At 44.5% G+C, this 14,196-nt stretch overlaps 1 protein-coding gene and 1 long non-coding RNA gene across 5 annotated transcripts in view; one reads left to right on the top strand and one right to left on the bottom strand.

Moving 5' to 3' along the window:
* The window catches only part of ARHGAP9 (Rho GTPase activating protein 9), a 160,527-nt gene that overhangs the window by 24,623 nt on the left and 121,708 nt on the right, over positions 1 to 14,196 (top strand). For all 4 annotated transcript variants that reach the window (XM_088465894.1, XM_088465895.1, XM_088465892.1 and 1 more), the window contains one exon: positions 4,745 to 5,001. In XM_088465894.1, coding sequence (XP_088322020.1) covers positions 4,745 to 5,001 — 257 coding nt within the window. The remainder of the gene's footprint in view (positions 1 to 4,744; positions 5,002 to 14,196) is intronic.
* Positions 1 to 14,196, bottom strand: part of LOC148534618 (uncharacterized) — a 75,048-nt gene that overhangs the window by 25,234 nt on the left and 35,618 nt on the right. The gene's annotated exons all lie outside the window — the stretch shown is intronic.

Genomic DNA, 14,196 nt, shown 5'->3' with positions numbered 1-14,196 from the left:
TAGAGGGTGGAAGCCGAACTGCGGAGAGTTGAGGAGGGAATATTAGTTGGTTGTATATAAGGTGCTCAAGTAGTTTGGAAGCAAAAGAGTAGAGAAACAGGATTGAGAACTGGTTTCTTAAGGATAAGAGAAATGAGTACATTTTTGAAAAAGAAGAAAAAGTGAAAGTGGAGAGAAACTGGGTGCAGCCAAGTATTAGGAATAGGGAGCAGAAAGTTGGGAGTGAACAAGACCAAGGGGAGAGGTTGAAGGGAAAGAAAGGAGTGGAAGATGATCTTATTCTTGGTAGGCTAGTGTAGGGAAATGGAGAAAAAGTTGTGTATGGGATACTGTGTCTGATGAGCGGCGATTTCACTGATAGTGTAGATTTTGCCTTTAGCTGGAGATGAATTTGTGAAAAGTGAGGGAAGAAAGGGTTGTGGGGGTGATCAGCAAACTCATGGCTAATGGACTTGGCAGATGTTAGGTACTTTAAAGCAGGTTTCCTTCATGTTGAATGTCACCAGCAGCTAGGAGGAGGAGGTGGTTTACGATTACCAGGGAGAGTGTTATGCAGATATAGGGGCAACTCCAGTTTGTGTAAGCTGGGGAGTGAATTGGGTGTGAAGCATTTTGAAGATGCAGGCAAGCAAAAAGGGACTAATGTAAAGTAATGAAGGGAAGGTTAGACCCATGATGTTAGAGTAGTAGAAGAGTGGAGGGAAGAAGAAAGTGCATACATTGAAGGTGGTTTGAAGAAACAACACATATGTTATGGTAAAGGATAGTTGAATTAAGCAGTACAGGAAAGTGGAGAGCAAAGGAAGACCTCCGCTAATGAGGAGTGACAGAAGTTGTACATAGAAATTCACTAGAAAGCGCAAGGGTTCTAAGAGATCCATATGTAAACAGAAAGTACACCCCTGGGAGATGGAGTTTGAGGTATGGAGCTACAATAGGATGAAAGTGATGTCACAACTGCATATTCCATCCCCAGATGATTGGAGTAAGAAAGAGCAAAATGGCCAAAGTACTGTCTCCCTTTTTATATCAGATGGCCAAATGTGTACAATGTGAAACTGCAGAAGAAATGAGGATGGCATACGGAAAGCACATTAAATAAATGTATTGTTATAATTTAAATATATGTATTTAATCAGATCATATACTGTATATCGAAATAGCCTAATAAAAGGTCTCCATATGCAACACCACATAAGAACCTCTCCTACACTCATCAGAAAGATACCAGTAAAGAAAGCTCACAAAGCAATGTAATGGTGAGACATTCACGGATGACAACTGCTTCATCACAGCAGGGAGTCACGCTCTTACAGAAATAATATCATTATGAATTTCATTAGCTGAAGTGCAAAGAATTGGTTATAAATAACAAGCAGGACTGACATACAAACTGCACCCATATGTAGCACCATAGGATAATACAGGATCCACACAGCAGAAAAGAAGGCTAGCAGAATAGCAGTTCACAAACACGTGTGAACCAATGAGCATTGAAACTCCAGAAAGGAAGAAAGAATCTCTCTCCTTCAATTAACAGTTTAGATACACAATAGTCTACCTGCTTCACGTGAAGGATATAGAACCATATAGAAACTAAAAGTATTATCTTGCTCACATAAGCAACAACTTTAGCAAGATGTACATGCAGATAATGTATACAGCCAGCCTGGAGTGGCAAGATGATTTTTTTCCTAACAAGATGTACAGATAAGCAATGTTTGCATTGTTGTACAGTATGTGGCAACAACTACGTCTGGATGTTGTAGTTACAATGTGAATTATCTGTAGACATGTGAGAGAGCCTCACCAAAGGCATTTAAATGAAGTCACATTAGTCATGCAATACCTTAAACAGCCACCAGACATGAATATGACGGTATCAGCAAAATATGACCTTAAATGTATAGCTATGTGAATATGGTTTGGGCTGAAGATACCTGTGATTGCAGGTCAACAAGTGGCTAGTCGATTAAATTAGGGCAAAAATATATCTCCAGGTCCAGCAGAAAGCTAGTATTAGTTGAGCTATCACCAATAGAGGAAGAATATGTTTTAGGGGTCTATTTACTAAGCAGTGTTAGGAGACAGAGTGAAAAGTGATAAAAAGTGATAAGGTGCCAGCCAATGAGCTCACAACTGTCATTTTTCAAACACAGCCTGTGAGATGACAGTTGGGAGCTGATTGGCTGGCACCTTATCACTTTCTTATAACTTTTCACTCTGTCTCCTAACACTGCTTAGTAAAGAGACCTCTTAGGCACTTGTACAAGACAAGAGATGATTTGGTTGTAGCAGGGTGGAAATGCAACCTGGTCTGGCCCTCGTCTCTTGCACAGGTAATGAAATAAGAGGGGACCAGCAATCTGAGCTCCTGATACATCCTAAGGTCAGACAGAGTGGCTTCCTGCTGGGTCTTCAAGCCAACTACAGGTGCCAGTGGGCAGCAGCACCACTTACACATAATTAATTACAGGTCTGGATAAGAGTACCAAAATTTCAGCAAGCTGTGAAATATAAAGACTACAAAGGTATATTAAACTTGCATGTGATTGTGTTTGTATACTGTGAAAATGCCACAATGATAACTGAAGCTTAAAGCCGTTATCAATCAAGACCCAATCAGAGGATCTCAGAGCAAAGATGGGGCTAACATGATAAGTAGTTGAAAAGTGAGGGTGCTAGAAAAATTATTATTATCGTGACATCTACTGTACTCTATTGCTTTCTGTTGCATTGGTAATAAAGGGAACTGGAAACTGACAGTTGGCTGAGATGTGTATTACACAGTTTAAGAAGCAGCATAGAAAATTATTAAATAAAAATATATTCTAGAACTTCAACATGCCTAGACAATGCTGGAATTATCTGTTTCGCATACATGAGGGCAGTATAATTGTACTGGTGGAAGCAGTTTAAGTAGGCTGTGCATCTGTTATATTATTAAAGTGTCATAAATCCTTTGGACGGGTAATATGATTTTTTTTAGTTTATACTGTATGTTTTAATCTCAGCAAATTGAGAGCAACTTGAATTTCACAAATGATGGTGTGAGTATATTTTCTTTTGTTGTGTTAATGAAATATGCTTAATAGTTTATTCATGTTATATTTAACATTTAGACTTTGATAAAGTAACCTCTTGGTCCTATTTAAATACTTTTAAATATCAGCATCTTATATATAAAATTCATTGGTCAGTTTGTTTGTGTCTGTCCGGTTATGCATTTGGACACCCCTACACCAATTGGGATTAAACTAATGCGAAGTGGTCCCGTTGGAATCTGGACAGGTTTTAGGGGGGTTAGAGTGCTGGTCAGACTTCTCATTGATGTGTACTGGCCAGAACTATTACCCGGGTAGCCTATTCTGGGCTTTCTACTGGACGGATTTGGACAAAAACTTCACAAAGTGGTAACATTTGATCCCAGGAGACATACTAGGGTGTTGAGGTCCCGATTGGACCTGCCGTTGGTGTACGCTGGGCAGAGCTTTGACCCGGGAATGCTGGGGAGCCTGTTTGGGTCTTCCACTGGATGGATTTGGATGAAAACTTTACAGAGGGGTGGAAATTGGAATGTTTCATTTATTTAATGAAAGTGATCTATCTAACGGGCATTTTTATTAGTTATTATGTCCTAGACCCTATAATTATAATTTATTATTGCCGCTATGCGCAGCAATAAGAAAATTAGATTCGTGCTTACCTATTAAATGCACACGTAGGGACAGGGGCTCTAAAAGAAGCCTGTCCCTGCAGTGTGTAAGAAGCAAAGGGACTGCATTAGCAATCCCTTTACTTCTTCTTCAGGAGCGTGAACTACTGCAGAGAGTGCTGGGGCGGGATCCTACGGACTGTGATCTGTAGTCTATAGGCTAGAATGACTAACACCATCTTCAGATGGCTTTAGCTATCGGGGCCCAAGCTCTGGAATGCAAAAAAGCAGAATTAATAGAAACCTATGGGGGCGGCTTTTGTATCCAAAAACGGGAGACTGCAGCATATATCTCCTATTTCTGCTGCAGTTTCCTATGCATACATTCGGGGGATACTTATAATTTGTGGGTTCCTCTGAAAACAGCATAATGTGCTGATCAATGTAATGTACTAAATGTTTTTATCGTTCCATTTAAATACATACTGCATGTAATACATTTCATTTCCGCTATATAAATTGGGCACTAAATAAATTTTTGGAAAAACCTGCTTCCATTATACGAGTTGTTTAAAAAGACATAGGGCCAAATTAGCGGGAACCAGTGCGATTTTAGAGAGATAGTCACTAGATTTAAAGTGGAAATTACTTTAAAGGCAAAACCAACCTGGTCACTTTAAATCTAATGACCAGGGCCGTAGCTAGGGTAGTGCGGCCGGTGCCATCGCACAGGGCACCACAGGGCAGGGCGCACTGTTTGGGCCTGTTAAATTTCTGTTTATTATCATTCTCACTTATAACTTCCTCTTATTTCATCCCCAGCATCTCCTGGCCTCTCCTATCTCTTCCCTGGCCCTTCCACATGAAGCCATTCCCCTTTTTTGGGTGCATCATGTCCCTTTGAAAAATGAGGGGGGCGCCAATGCTCTTTCTGGCACAGGGCACCAAAAAGTCTAGCTATGGCTCTGCTAATGACTATCTAACCAGATTCACACTGGTTCCTGCATATCGTGGACTACTACATTTGGCCCTTGATCTGTTCTGTTTTCCAGATATTTAATAGTTATTTTGTCTTCTATTCTTAAACAGGATCCAAACTGTTTCATAGATCCCAGGATAACCTGCTGGCTTCCCCTATTGCCCCCTCTATTATGGAACAACAATACTTAATGAGCCGGAATGGTGAAGATTCTCCACAGAAAGAATCTGACAGGAAGATTTTAGCAGCAAGTATGACAAGAGCACATAAAAAGTCTGCCAGCTTCTCCCTCAGTTCTTCTTGGCACGGACAGTTCCCTAAAAGTGAAAAACAGAAAAGCACATTCCAAAAGTGTGTTTCTGAAAAGGTGAGTGTGGAACATCCTTAATTATTGTTTTTATTTTATCTCTTTGCAATTATTGTATATTTGACTAAATAGCATTTGATATATATTAATGTGAAATGGTAGCTTTATTTGCTCTTTAAGGGCCTGATGCAGAGTAGACTCAAATTTCTCCGCAACTGTGACTTTTTGAGTTAGTATGCATATGCTAGTTTCAACTTCCCCTTGTGTACTAGCGTGCACCAGAATGTGCAAGTCTTGAGACGCCCACTTTGAATGCCAGTGAATAGTGAAACACTGTTGGTGGTTCCAAACACTCCTCCATCGGCGCATCATTGCGTTCACCGTCAACACTTGCACCAGTCTATGGCAGACACAGTGTCTCCTTCTGAGATTCTGAACATGGCATCTGTGGCTGTGGCTCTGTGTCTGGGAACACAGCTGCATTCACTGACACACCCGTGACACTCCATAACACGCCCCCGAGAAAGTTTTTTTTGCGTTCACTTCAGGCCACCTCCCAGCCACCGTACAGGAATGCCCATGGTATTGCCCAGCTGTGTCTGATGCCTGCGACTCCAGATGCAACAGTGTACGGAGCTGCACACTCAGGGTGACGAACATGCCATAGGAATTTTCAGGACTTTTTGCGCATGCACAGTAGCAAATAATGCCTCAACTGTGCACGCTTTGACACTACATCACCTCTGAATCAGGCCTTAGAAGTCTTAGGAGTAGGACCATATAAAATGTACTTTGACTGTACAACAGGCATCACATGGAAATAATATATGGTATCTCCCATTGCTGCCACCTCAGAGGAATTTTTTTGATCAAGTCAAAAGCTTTTGCACATACCTGCAAAACTAGGACCCTTTTCCACAATGCACCTTGAAGTTGATTAAAATGTTAGAGATGAGCGGGTTCGGATCTCAGAGATCCAAACCCACCCGAATTTTGCATATCCGAGTCGGATCCAAGCCGGCTCAGGTTTTCCCGCCTGACTCAGATCTCAAAGCGAGGCAAAACGTAATCATCCCGCTGTCAGATTCTCGCAGTTTTTGGATTGTATAAAAGGTTCCGTGCTCACCACCATTTTCATTCCGTCTGTGAACAGTGAAGAGGAAGCAAGGGAGAGACTGTGCTCTTGTTGTCCATAGCGGCTGTGCTGTTGCTGACTTGCTGTGCATAGGGGCTGGCTGCTGTTGTCACTTGTCATAGGGGCTGGCTGTATTCCATAGGGGCTGGCTGGCTGTATTCCATAGGGGCTGGCTGTTGTCCAGGGCTGTGCTGTGCTGTTGTCATTAAGGGCTGTATTGTTGTCCACTCTATACTCTATAGGAGCTGTGCTGCAGACAGAAGAGGGGGGCTCCAGTGGTTCCTGTGTCACTGCAGTCCATAAAGGGGTGCTGCTGTGTTGTCCAGGGGTGCTCTGTCCATCAGGGGTGCTCTCCCCCCCAGTGTAAAAAAAAAATTTCAAAATTAATCAAAGTGTTTTTTTTTGTGTGTGTGTGTTTGTGTGTGTGTTTGTGTGTGTGTGTGTGCGCGTTAGCTGCACTTATCAACGTAACTGTAAAAAAAAATAAGAAAATATGAATCAAAGTGTTTTTGTTCTGTGTGTGTGTGCGCATTAGCCGAACTTATCAACAACTTAGCTGCGCAGGGGTGCTGCCTGTGTCGTTTAGCAAGGGGCTGCTGCCTCATTCAGGGATGCTCTCCCCCCAGTGTAAAAAAAAACCCCAAAAATTAATCTAAGTGTTTTTTTCTGTGTGTATGCGCATTAGCCGCAATTATCAACAACATAGCTGCAAAGGGGTGCTGCCTGTGTCATTTATCAAGGGGCTGCTGCCTCATTCAGGGGTGCTCTCCCCCCCCCCAAAAAAAATTATCAAAGTGTTTTTTTTCTGTGTGCGCGTTAGCCGCACTTATCAACAACGTAGCTGCGAAGGGGTGCTCTCCCCCCAGTGTAAGCCCCCAACCAAAACTTAATCAAAGTGTTTTTTTTCTGTGTGTGCGCGTTAGCCGCACTTAACAACGTAGCTGCGAAGGGGTGCTGCCTGTGTCATTTATCAAGGGGCTGCTGCCTCGTTCAGGGGTGCTCTCCCCCCAGTGTAAAAAAAAAATAAAAAAATAATTAATTAATCAAAGTGTGTTTTTTTCTTTGTGTGTGTTTGTGTGCGCGTTAGCCGCACTAATCAACAACGTAGTTGCGCAGGGGTGCTGACTGTGGCTGCACCAAAGATCAAGTATCAACTCTTCTTACTTCAGCCAGTGGCTTCACCAATTATCAACTAGCAATTCTTACTCAAGCCAGTGGCTGCACCAATTATCAACTATCAACTATTCTTTCTTCAGTCAGTGGCTGCGCCAACTATTAATTCTTACTTCAGCCAGTGGCTGCACCAATTATCAACTACCAACTATTTTTTCTTCAGTCAGTGGCTGCGCCAACTATCAACTATCAATTTTTACTTCAGCCAGTGGCTGCACCAATTATCATGTGTCAACTATTCTTACTTCAGCCAGTGGCTGTGCCAACTATCAATTCTTACTTCAGCCAGTGGCTGCATCAATTATTTTCTGTGTGTGTACACGTTAGCCGCACTTATCAAATACGTAGCTGTGCAGGGGTGCTGCCTGTGTCGTTTATCAAGGGACTGCTGCCTCGTTCAGGGGTGCTCTCCCCCTCAGTGTAAAAAAAAAAAATTAATCAAAGTGTTTTTATTTTCTGTGTGTGTGTGCGTTAGCCGCACTTATCAACAACGTAGTTGCGCTGGTGTGCTGTCTGTGGCTGCACCAATTATCAAGTATCAACTATTGTTAATTCAGCCAGTGGCTGCGCCAACTATCAATTCTTACTTCAGCCAGTGGCTGCACCAATTTTCAACTATCAACTATTCTTTCTTCAGCCATGGCTGCGCCAACTATCAATGTTTACTTCAGTCAGTGGCTGCACCAATTATCATGTGTCAACTATTCTTACTTCAGCCAGTGGCTGCGCTAACTATCAACTATCATTTCTTACTTCAGCCAGTGGCTGCACCAATTATCAAGTGTCAACTATTTTTACTTCAGCCAGTGGCTGCGCTAACTATCAATTTTTACTTCAGCCAGTGGCTGCACCAATTATCATGTGTCAACTATACTTACTTCAGCCAGTGGCTGCGCCAACTATCAACTATCAATTCTTACTTCAGCCAGTGGCTGCATCAATTATTTTCTGTGTGTGTGTACGCGTTAGCCGCACTTATCAACAACGTAGCTGTGCAGGGGTGCTGCCTGTGTCGTTTATCAAGGGGCTGCTGCCTCGTTCAAGGGTGCTCTCCCCCCCAGTGTAAAAAAAAAAAATTCATCAAAGTGTTTTTTTTTTCTGTGTGTATGTGCACATTCGTCACACTTATCAACAACGTAGTTGTGCAGGGGTGCTGCCTGTGGCTGCAACAATTATCAAGTATCAACTATTCTTACTTCAGTCAGTGGCTGCGCCAACTATCAATTCTTACTTCAGCCAGTGGCTGCACCAATTATCAAGTGTCAACTATTCTTACTTTAGGCAGTGACTGCGCCAACTATTAACTATCAGTTCTTACTTCAGCCAGTGGCTGCACCAATTATCAAGTTATCAACTATTCTTACTTCAGCCAGTAGCTGCGCCAACTATCAATTCTTACTTCCGCCAGTGGCTGCACCAATTATCAAGTGTCAACTATTCTTACTTCAGCCAGTGGCTGCACCAATTATCAAGTATCAACTATTCTTACTTTAGGCAGTGACTGCGCCAACTATTAACTATCAGTTCTTACTTCAGCCAGTGGCTGCACCAATTATCAAGTTATCAACTATTCTTACTTCAGCCAGTAGCTGCGCCAACTATCAATTCTTACTTCCGCCAGTGGCTGCACCAATTATCAAGTGTCAACTATTCTTAATTTAGCCAGTGGCTGCGCAAACTATAAATGATCAATTCTTACTTCAGCCAGTGGCTGCACCAATTATCATGTGTCAACTATTCTTACGTCAGCCAGTTACTGCGCCAACTATCAATTCTTACTTCAGCCAGTGGCTGCACCAATTATCAACTATCAATTCCTCCTTCAGTCAGTGACTGTATCAATTATCGACTATCAATTTTTCAATCCTCAAGGGGTACCACACCCAACATCTTTGCACAGTCCTCAACTCTATCACTCAGTTTTGATTCCACCTAGGAATCGTGAAAGCCAGCTAGCTGGATGCAACCTTTTGGCCCTTAACTAGATGAAAAGATCAATATTGTGAGCTGTGAGGTGGTCAAAATTGACTGGAAATAAATGTTATTGAGGTTAATAATACTGTAGGAACAAAAACAGGACAATTTTATGTGATTTTAGCTGTTTTTATGATTTTTTTAGAAAAAAAATCCAGATCCAAAACCAAAAAAACAAAACACGGAAGGGTGGTTTTGGCAAAAGCAATCCAGATCCAAAACCAGAGGAGATACAGATCCAAAACCAAAACACGGGGGTCGGCACACATCTATAAAATATATCTTCCTGTGAAATTAAAACTAATATTGCACTTGGATGTAGTATCACGGGGGACAAATTGGCCACTTTTATATAATGTACACATTTTGTAAAAGAAGAAGAAAGCAGTTGTTCTTATTGGCTCCCACCCTGACCTACTGTATATAAGTGGCTCCAGTGGTGAGAATGCAATGACAAGCAGCCTCACAGCAAATCAGAATGAGAAAGCTGCATTGTGATTAGCTGTTGGGCTGTTTCACTGTTTAGTCCTGGCTGTGGGGCTCTAAGGGGTGTGTGTGTGTGTGGGGGGGGGGGGATTTCTCAAACAGTTTAAAGAGGACAAAGGGATGTGTTGCCAATACAGCCACTTACATTCTAGCTATCAATTATCTAGTACATTCTATAAAGTGATAGCAAGACGCTAATTAGTAGCTATGGGCAACACCTCCACCGGTCCTCTTTAGAATGTTTAATAAATCTCCCCTTAGTGAGGCTAACAGAGGCATAAGCCACATGTATAGTATGGGCAGTATCAATTCAGGGAGGCGTGATATAGGGAGATTTTATACAGTTGGCTCGAGGTGGGAAGCCTCAATACAGGTGGGACCTGATATGGGGGAGCATTATTACGGACAGGGACAGTTTAAGAGAGAAGAGGGTTAGTGTGCAGCCTCTGTGTGGGCTCCCTCCTCTCTAGCAGTGCAGTAGACTCTGATTTGGTGCCAGAGTCTACTGCGCATGTGCACCCATTATAGATTACGAGGGTTCATGATTTAGGGAGAATCACTAAATGGGAAGATCATCATCAAAGCTGGGGGTTGGGGAAATCAATATATAAGGAGCTTTGCTGTTATAGATAAAAATATGGGGATTATAATATGGGGAGAAACAATGTTGGGATTACATGGCAGCATCAATTCAGGCTGTTATTTGGGAGAGATATAAGGGAGAAATAATGTAGCTTTGTAATTAGATAATGAGAAACAATAGAGAGAACCATGATGTGACAGAGAATAAATACAGAGGTAGCCATGATTTGGGGGAAATAATTATGAGGGGAAAATATATGGGACAGAATCAATACATATCAGGAGGTTTGATATAAAGAAGTAGTAATGCATGGAGGCTTCATGGGGCTATTCAAATGATCTCTGTGCACGGATGCAACCAGCAAGTGTTTGCATACAGCACATGTGCAGATGTCCATTCTATTGTGAGTTCAGCGGATCTTGGCCGGATCTGTCTTTCCATAAAATTTTACATCTCAGGGTGGAAACTAATATGATCACTCCAAACCGCCCTGTCTTGTGGTTGTGTTAGCTAGTGTTGTTGGCGTGTATCTAAAGCTCTATGGGGTCTATTTACTAAGCAGTGTTAGGAGACAGAGTGAAAAGTGATAAGAAAGTGATAAGGTGCCAGCCAATCAGCTCCCAACTGTCATCTCAGAGGCTGTGTTTGAAAAATGACAGTTGGGAGCTGATTGGCTGGCACCTTACCACTTTCTTATCACTTTTCACTCTGTCTCCTAACACTGCTTAGTAAATAGACCCCTAATAGATTAATATATTGCCAGGTTACAGTTCAGGGCAGAATGAAAGGATAGGGGGACGCAAGCAGGAGAATCCCCATTCAGACATGCAGCCACTGTTTGCCTAATGGGGCACAGCTCTTCCTGTGCTTAAGCTGCGGAGATTCAGGGGTTATGGTTGGTATGCACTTGCAGCCTAAGGAGATATAAGGGTTTCCCCAGCCCTTGGGGTACAAATTCAATACAAGAGGACTCTCCGATGCTGGGAAGGTAAAAACATAAAACATGTATCTATGAGACAGATCTGTAAAGGCCTCTACACACAGAACGATATTGCGAATAATCCAACGCATCAGAGCGACCAAACTGCAATATTGTTCCCTGTGTATACACGATATAGTGCAGTGCGCGCTCCCGTGGGTTGTCAGTTGCTTCGCCTGAGCTTTTTGCATGTTCAAAAGATCAGGCGAAGTGTCAGACGATTCAATGCATCGCTGCGCAGAGGGGGGCGGCAGCATATCGGGTGGTCAGGCACTGGTTTGTCCCGTGTGTAGGGACTGCCCAATATGTTGGTCGCATAGGTGCCTACACATCGTGCCTTACTCACCCATCCATGGAGAGCACATATGCATGTATCTGGGAGGAGCCCCAAGGATGTCACAGATTAGCAATTGGAATAAATAACTAGATGTTTATAGCATAGGAATAACCCAAACAGGTTTAAAAATTAATTAATTATTTATTTATAAATGTCATTGTACATTACTGATCTGTCCTGGACAAACGTGTTAATATAATAAAACCTAGTTTTCACTATAACAGTCAGTATTTAGCTAAGTATAAAAATGGGGTGTGACCACTGAAAAATGGGAGTGTGTCAACATGACACGCCACCCTTTTCTCATCACTCTGGGAACATTCTTTTCCATTCCATATACACTCCAGCCCCATCCTCTCCTCCAACACCCTACTCTTTCCCTCATACTCAAGCCCCATCTTCTCCTCCAACACCCTGCTCCTTCCCTTACACTCCAGCCCCATCCTCTCCTCCAACACCCTGCTTCTTCCCTCATACTCCAGCTCCATCCACTCCTCCAACATCCTGCTTCTTCCCTCATACTCCTTCCCCATCCTCTCCTCCAACACCCTGCTTCTTCCCTCATACTCCAGCCCCATCCTCTCCTCCAACACCCTGCTCCTTCCCTCATACTCAAGCCAATCTTCTCCTCCAACACCCTGCTCCATCCCTACCCTCCAGCCCCATCCTCTCCTAAAACACCCTACTCCTTCCCTTACACTCCAGCCCCATCCTCTCCTCCAACATCCTGCTTCTTCCCTCATACTTCAGCCCCATTCTCTCCTCCAACACCCTGCTCCTTCCCTTACACTCCAGCCCCTTCCTCTCCTCCAAAACCCTGCTCCTTCCCTTACACTCCAACCCCATCCTCTCCTCCAACACCCTGCTTATTCCCTCACACTCCAGCCCCATCCTCTCCTCCAACACCCTGCACCTTCCCTCATACTCAAGCCCAATCTTCTCCTCCAACACCATGCTCCTTCCCTTACACTCCAGCCCCATCCTCTCCTCCAACACCCTGATTCTTCCCTCATACTCCAGCCCCATTCTCTTCTCCAACACCCTGCTTCTTCCCTTACACTCCAGCCCCATCCTCTTCTCCAAAACCCTGCTCCTTCCCTTACACTCCTGCCCAATCCTCTCCTCCAACACCCTGCTCCTTCCCTTACACTCCTGCCCCATCCTCTCCTCCAACACCCTGCTTCTTCCCTCATACTCCAGCCCTATTCACTCCTCCAACACCCTGCTCCTTCCCTTACACTCCAGCCCCATCCTCTTCTCCAACACCCTGCTCCTTCCCTCTCACTCCAGCCCCATCCTCTCCTCCAACACCCTGCTCCTTCCCTTACACTCCAGCCCCATCCTCTCCTCCAACACCCGGCTCCTTCCCTTAAACTCCAGCCCCATCCTCTCCTCCAACACCCTGCTCCTTCCCTTAAACTCCAGCCCCATCCTCTCCTCCAACACCTTGCTCCTTCCCTTGCACTCTAGCTCCATCCTCTCCTCCAACACCCTGCTTCTTCCCTCATACTCCAGCCCTATTCACTCCTCCAACACCCTGCTCCTTCCCTTGCACTCTAGCCCCATCCTCTCCTCCAACACCCTGCTCCTTCCCTTACACTCCAGCCCCATCCTCTCCTCCAACACCCTGCTCCTTCCCTTAAACTCCAGCCCCATCCTGTCCTCCAACACCCTGCTCCTTCCCTTAAACTCCAGCCCCATCCTCTCCTCCAACACCCTGCTCCTTCCCTTGCACTCTAGCCCCATCCTCTCCTCCAACACCCTGCTTCTTCCCTCATACTCCAGCCCTATTCACTCCTCCAACACCCTGCTCCTTCCCTTACACTCCAACCCCATCCTCTCCTCCAACACCTTGCTTCTTCCCTCATACTCCAGCCCCATCCTCTCCTCCAACACCCTGCTCCTTCCCTCATACTCAAGCTCAATCTTCTCCTCCAACACCCTGCTCCTTCCCTTACACTCCAGCCCCATCCTCTCCTCCAACACCCTGCTCCTTCCCTCTCACTCCAGCCCCATCCTCTCCTCCAACACCCTGCTCCTTCCCTTACACTCCAGCCCCATCCTCTCCTCTAACACCCTGATTCTTCCCTCATACTCCAGGCCATCCTCTCCTCCAACACCCTGATTCTTCACTCATACTCCAGCCCCATTAACTCCTCCAACACCCTGCTCCTTCCCTTACACTCCAGCCCCATCCTCTTCTCCAAAACCCTGCTCCTTCCCTTACACTCCTGCCCAATCCTCTCCTCCAACACCCTTCTCCTTCCCTTACACTCCTGCCCCATCCTCTCCTCGAACACCCTGCTTCTTCCCCTACACTCTAGCCCCATTCTCTCCTCCAACACACTGCTCCTTCCCTCACACTCCAGCCCCATCCTCTCCTCCAACACCCTGCTCCTTCCCTCACACTCCAGCCCAGTGCTCGAAGTGTGCCGGTACACAATGGTATGGCATACCGGCACTTTTTTTTTTACTTGAAAGGACGGCAGAACTTGGAGGCGTGGCTTCAGCGCTGAACTGGAAAGCTACATGCCTCCACTATACTGACACTGCTCACAGGTTGTCAGTGTAGGACAGTTCCTAAAGCT

This window comes from Taudactylus pleione, unplaced genomic scaffold, assembly GCF_031769625.1.
Source record: "Taudactylus pleione unplaced genomic scaffold, aTauple2 ptg000065l, whole genome shotgun sequence".
Classification (NCBI taxonomy): domain Eukaryota; kingdom Metazoa; phylum Chordata; class Amphibia; order Anura; family Myobatrachidae; genus Taudactylus; species Taudactylus pleione.
Note: the sequence above shows the minus strand (reverse complement) of the source record. Positions and strands in the feature narration are given on the sequence as shown.